Source organism: Cucurbita moschata, unplaced genomic scaffold, assembly GCF_002738365.1.
Source record: "Cucurbita moschata cultivar Rifu unplaced genomic scaffold, Cmos_1.0 Cmo_Scf00021, whole genome shotgun sequence".
In the NCBI taxonomy this organism is placed as follows: Eukaryota; Viridiplantae; Streptophyta; class Magnoliopsida; order Cucurbitales; family Cucurbitaceae; genus Cucurbita; species Cucurbita moschata.
In genome coordinates this window covers 1,200,613-1,206,994 of record NW_019268537.1, presented here as the reverse complement: position 1 = coordinate 1,206,994, position 6,382 = coordinate 1,200,613, and the positions used below count along the sequence as shown (strand labels likewise).

General features: G+C 30.6%; 1 protein-coding gene across 1 annotated transcript; it reads left to right on the top strand.

Annotated features, from left to right (window-relative positions):
* Positions 1-2,339: 2,339 nt before the first annotated feature.
* LOC111458868 (probable choline kinase 2) lies at positions 2,340-6,218 on the top strand. Its single transcript, XM_023101716.1, has 8 exons — positions 2,340-2,577; positions 3,321-3,739; positions 3,852-3,973; positions 4,067-4,262; positions 4,822-4,939; positions 5,016-5,063; positions 5,612-5,712; positions 5,859-6,218. The coding sequence occupies exons 2-8, from the start codon at positions 3,386-3,388 to the stop codon at positions 5,970-5,972; spliced, it is 1,053 nt and encodes a 350-aa protein (XP_022957484.1). The 5' UTR covers positions 2,340-2,577; positions 3,321-3,385; the 3' UTR covers positions 5,973-6,218.
* Positions 6,219-6,382: the final 164 nt, after the last annotated feature.

The following is a 6,382-nucleotide window of genomic DNA, read 5'->3' as shown; positions in this document are numbered from 1 at the left end:
TTTTTTTTTTTTTTTTTTTTTTTTTTTTTTTTTTACACACGTTAAATTACCAAATTTATCTCGATCAATTTAAGAAGACAATTAAAATAATTTCAATTGTGATTTAATTATAGTTTCTTGTCGAATTTTATTTATAGGACCATTAAAAGTTTATTATTTATTTAATTTTATTTGTTGAATATACATTCGTCTAGAATTAATAAAAACAATGAATAGACTGAATTTGAAGAAATTGAACATATCATCTCTAATAGACTATATCATCTGCAATTAGACCATGTTACAAAGATTTACATTGGTTGAATTTTTTTTTTTTCATACATGGTATTTGTTGAGCTATAACATATATATGTATATATATATATTTAATTTGATGACCCGAGTAATTATTTATAATTAAATTTTTGTACAATTTTATTAAACTTTTTTATTTGAGAATAATTATTAATATTGATGGCTAAACAATATGAGAAATTAATGCATAAATATTTTTTTTAGAATAATTATTAATACCATAAATTTAATGCATATTATTTATAACATACTTATAAATGAATTAAAATTTAATGCTATTGACAAATTATTATATTGGGTGTAAATTTTATAAATATTTTTTTATTTTTAATATAATTTACTCTATCATATACAACACTATACCAGATTTGATTTTTGAAATTTATGTTGCGTTAAATATTTATCTATAAAAGTTTGTATAATTTTATTAGAATTATGTGAGGATAGTTATTAAAATGATTGCAAAATAAATTCTACACCCTCAAATTTAAGGTACATAAATAAAATTTGAATTAAAATATTACTAGTTAAATTATTTTAATAATTTGGCTTAATAAATAAAATAATTAACTATTTTACTCGTGGATATGGTTCCAACCTTTGTCCATCCTTAGAGGTATGGTGCACTTTGCTCAAGGAGGATGGTTGATGATTATTAAAAACATCAATCATGAATTTATAAGTAAGAAACACTATCTTTATTATTATAAAGATTTTTGGGAAACCAAAAGCAAAACTATAAAAACGTAGGTTTAAAGTGGACAATATCATACCATTGTGGAGGATCGTAATTCTTAATAGTGTTCTCGAACACCAAACATGCTCGATTTTTTAACCAAATGCAAAATAAAGTCCCCACGAAATAAACAAACTCACCTTCAAAGTATTTATAGTGTGCTAGATGACCAAATTAAATAAAGCGTTTTAGCACAAGAAAAAAGAAAGAGGTTTGTTAATGTAAAAATGCTAAATTATACCCGTTAATTTAATAAAAATATCTACAAATTTGATATTTTCATCTTTAAAATATATATAAACGTTCAACCATTTCAAAGTATTTATAATTTTTTTTTAAATTAAAACTACCTTTATTATTAAATTGGGATGAAAATGATAAAATTTAAATTTGTAATTAATATATTTAAACTATTTAAAAAAATTAAAAATTTTATTTCGCTTTAAAAAAAATTAAATACTATTATCATTAATATATGGTTGAAACCATTAGTATCACCTTTCAAAATGTACACCAACACAATTTTTCTTCCTTTTTATACGAGAAAATTACTTAATCTTGACATGGTTCAATGCTAAAATTATATTTTTATTTTAAAGATAGATATTTAAATTTTATATTTAATAGGTTAATAAATTTTTAATTTTATATTTAATAGATAACTATTTTTATTTTTTTTTAATTTGTGTTTTAATAGAGTCTTAAAATTTATTATTTAATAAATAAATTTATGTCTAAACTTTAAGATTATAATAAATTTATAAATTAAAAAAAAAATTGAAAGTTTATAAATTAAATTTATAATTTTAAAATTTAAAATACTAAATAAATATTATTTTTTAAAATATTACATGTAGGTTGTATTAGATTTTGAAAAATCAATTTATATGATTTTTTAGTAACGTGATATATTTTTTTTAATATAACGTGGCCTTCTCTTCTATCTTCAGAAGACAATTCTTAAATATTACTCATACCACTGTCGGCTAAAAACAAGATAGCGCGTGAAGAATGTGACACGTCATGGGCCACGTGTCGCCAGCTCATTGCAAACTGTGCACGAGACAGCTACTTCAGCCAAGAAATATTCGTCGTCGTTCAAGAAGACGAAAAAAGAAAGCCAATAATTGGTTCATCACTTTTATGATTTGTTACAACATTTATGTCCGTAAGATCTCACGATCTCAAAATCCAACGGCTGAACTTCCTTCTCCGACGTGGAATTATTACATTAAATAATTTTAAAAAAATAATAAGTTCCAATGCAGGGTGGGAACGTTTGTTTGTTTGTTTTATATAATATCAGCGGAATCTAAATTTTGCGGCAATTTCTGTTCTCCCTGTTTGAACTGAACAAAATTTTGCGTACTTCTTCATTTTTTTGCCGCTTCAGCGAGCGCACATCATATAATAAGCTTCCATTGTGTGAGATTCTCGGTGGTGGTGTTCTGCAGAATCGAAACCTTGGGAGTTGCTTCAAACTTTTCGGGAATTTTCCTCGTTCTTCAACTTGTTCTGATTCCGTATCCGTTGATTTCATTAAAAAGGTTTGGCAATGACTGGCGCTGTTTTTGATTCTTTGCCCTGATCATATATTGCTTGCAATGATGACAATTATATAGGAAGAGTTTTGGTTTGTATGGGCTAGTTCGATCTCGTATATGTTTCGGCACTTCTTGCGGTGAAATGATTTTCGAGTTTTATGATTTTTTTTTTTCTTATTGAGTTTTGGAGGGATCTGAAATCGAAGGCATGTTAGTGCAGCTTGCCTGATAATTTTTTAAAAGAAGATTTCCTGTTTCATTTGATTTGTGAGATAATAAGGCATTGGGGGAATCTATTACGTTTCCTGTATCATAAAGATTTTTATAATTTGGAAGATTCTTCGTTGATTTGCTGCATTTTTACGATTACTTTTTGTTTATTGTATCATACAGATTCTGTAATGTGGCTGTCTTCCATGTGTGTAAATTAGAGAGGATTTTCCTGTCATTCTATTCTGCCTTTGAAAAATTGTCGGTATATTTCAGTGTACCAATGGATATTTCTTTCTTATGAAAGAAGGCATAATCATAATTTCCAGCATTTCTCTATCATGCTATGTGTTGTGTTAAGGGCATAAGCAACTCTGATGTTGACCATTTGCAGTTGTTTTTTTTCTTTCTCCTACAGAGTTTTAAATTTTATAGTTCTTTTAAATTGAATTTCTTTGTGCACGACGGTCAGGATGTGTTGAATAGAATGGTTCTTTAAGGAATTGATTTCAACTATTGGTTTCTAAACTTTTCAGATTGGATAATTTCACCTTGAAGAAGTTTGTCGTGATATCGATTTTCTGTAGCAATTGGTTTAAGTATGGTCACAGTGGAAAATGCAACGAATAAGAAATATGATCGTCTACCTAGAGAAGCAAGGGAGATTTTGCAGTCATTGGCTACCAAATGGGGAGACGAAATTGATTCAAGTGCATTGCAAATGATCCCTTTGAAGGGAGCCATGACCAATGAGGTCTTTCAAATTAAGTGGCCGACTAAGAAAGAGGATGTCTCTAGAAAGGTTTTAGTTAGGATTTACGGTGAAGGTGTGGATGTGTTTCTTAACCGAGAAGATGAGATAAGGACATTTGAATTTATATCGAAGCAGGGGCAGGGACCTCGCCTTCTTGGGCGATTTTCGACTGGTCGAATTGAAGAGTTCATCCGTGCAAGGGTATGCAGATTTTATTTTCTTAGTAATGATGCTGGCACGTCGATATTAATTTAAGAATACTCGTTTTTCTTCTTATTGTGTTCCTTTACTCTTGTTGGTATGTGACTGTCAGACATTATCAGCAGTGGATCTACGTGATTCAGAAATATCTTCTCTTATAGCCATTAAAATGAAGGAGTTCCATAATCTTGATATTCCTGGTCCGAAGAACGTGTGCTTGTGGAATAGATTGCGGTATGGCGCTTTATGGGCAAATATCTTTTAGTTATCTCCCTTGCTTGTTACAGTTCTTATAGTTCTTACATACTTTCCTTTTTGCAACATCAGAAATTGGCTAACTGCTGCCAAAAAAATTTCTCCACCTGAAGAAGCCAAAGCCTTTCGCTTGGATTCTATGGAAGAAGAGATTTCTGCATTGGAAAAGGACCTCTTTGATGATCATCAAACCATAGGTTTTTGCCACAATGATGTACAGTACGGAAACATAATGCTAGACGAGGAGACTAAATCAATAACTATAATCGTAATTTACTTTTCTCCTTGCTCAGAATTTATTTTTCTTGGAATAGGGGAAATGCATGTCTATGTTTTTTTTTTTTGTTTAATTAGTCCGTTTTAGCCCATTATGTATCGCCATTAGCCTTACGATTTTAAAACATGTCTGCTAGGGAGAGGTTTCCACACCCTTATAAGAAATGGTTCGTTCTTCTCTTCAACCGATGTGAGATCTCACACTCATTATCATTCGTCTATTGAAAAATTCATTAATGAGAAAAAAAAAAAGGTATATATAAGAGGATGATTCCCTATCCCTCGTCTGTTTTCTTTTGTTATTACGAGATGCCACACCTCACTTTGGAAGAACAAATCTGTATTCAAGATTTGTAATCTGAAGCTAGTAAGTCATGAAGACAAAAACATGTTGCCGTTGCTTGAACTATTGCTACTTTAGGATTATTCATTCATGGTTATTATTATTGTTCTCTTTTATCTGGAAACCATCTGCAAGCTTAGCCATTTAGGCAAGAGAATGTAGATTTGAGTCACGTTACTCATTTGATTTTCATTCTTCTCTTTCACAGGATTATGAATATGCAAATTATAATGCCATAGCCTTTGACATTGCGAATCACTTCTGTGAAATGACCGCGGATTATCATACGGACACTCCACATGTTTTGGTCCACACCAAGTATCCCGGTTTGTTTTGTGTAAATCTATCGGTATGATTTTATGCATTTGTATGTATCAATATTGACTTCTTTTTGCCCAACAGGTTTGGAGGAGCGTAAAAGATTCCTGCAAAAATATCTGAGTGCTTCAGGTAATTTTATAATACCTACTATAGAATATGAATTATGAACTGTTGGCAAGGAACAAAGTAATCAACAGCCATGTTCACTTCTTGGTCGTATAAACACAATATAAGTTGTGCTCGGTTTTGTTTCCTTAGGAGTTGGATATTTTTTTTAGTACAACAAATGTGGGGTATAGAGATTTAAACCTCCAATCTCAGCAGAAGAAGTACAGGCCAATTACTACCAGTTGTGTTCATATTGGTCTTAGAAGTTAGATCTTACTATATTGTTTTATTACCTATTTGGATTTGAGTCTTTGACCCCTTATTGCATCTGTTAATGGCTGTCAGATGCGCTTAAGTAAGAATTTTGTTTTTTGTACTTCGTTAATTTCCTTCTGCCCTTTTTTGCTTGCTGCCTTTCCCTGTCTTAAATTTCTGGTGTCTACCATTTAGGGACTACGAAATTTGCAGTGATTGAAATAGATTTTCTGAAAAATGAAAGATGCATTTGAATTGGAGGTGTTGAGCTACTTCTAGATTTGGGACCTCACATTATGTTACACGTATTGCAGGTCGTCAGCCCAGTGATGCTGAGGTAATGCAACTAGTCCAAGATGTCGAGAAGTATACTCTTGCTAGCCATCTTGTTTGGGGCCTCTGGGGAATAATATCGGTAATTTCGCACCTCGGATACTGAATCTATGCAGTCACTGTAGTTATTAGCCTCTTTTTTTTCTGAAAAACCATGTATTATTTGTGTTATTCTCTAACTTGACTCCTGAACAACGTCCTTATCATCGATTCACTCGTCATTTTCAGGAGCATGTGAACGACATCGACTTTGATTACATCGAATATGCGAGGCAGAGGTTTGAACGATATTGGACTAGGAAACATGATCTTCTCGGTAAAGAGAAAACGACTCGTGATTAGTTGGTGGTGAGTTTTGGTTTCCATGTGAAAATCAGTAGGAAAGTTTGTTTATGGTTTTGAAGGTTCAATGATTAGAATTTTGACCTTTCTCTGAAAAGCTTTTGTAATTGAGTCCTCCCATGGTGAACGGTCGCTCCACATGGTTGTGTTGTGTGTAATATTAAGTGAATAAATAATTTTGTTTCTGTAACCAAAAAACTGAACGAGATGATGTTAATAAATCCAATAATATTAATTTGTAATATATTTTTAATGTTCTATTTTTTGTATTTTATTTCTTTGTTGTACTAAAAATTGCTGTTTTTAATGTTTTATCCTTTTCTTTTGCTATATTTTTAAGAACAAATAATCCTCTTCTATTTTTCATAATTTGAATAATAGGTGAAGTATTATTTAATTTTACTTTTTGA

Coding starts and splice junctions, on each gene's coding strand:
- LOC111458868 (XM_023101716.1), top strand. CDS start 3,386: ATGGTCACAGTGGAAAATGCAACGAATAAGAAATATGATCGTCTACCT. Junction 4,263..4,821: donor CTAAATCAATAACTATAATC/GTAATTTACTTT, acceptor TCTCTTTCACAG/GATTATGAATATGCAAATTA. Junction 5,713..5,858: donor GCCTCTGGGGAATAATATCG/GTAATTTCGCAC, acceptor CGTCATTTTCAG/GAGCATGTGAACGACATCGA.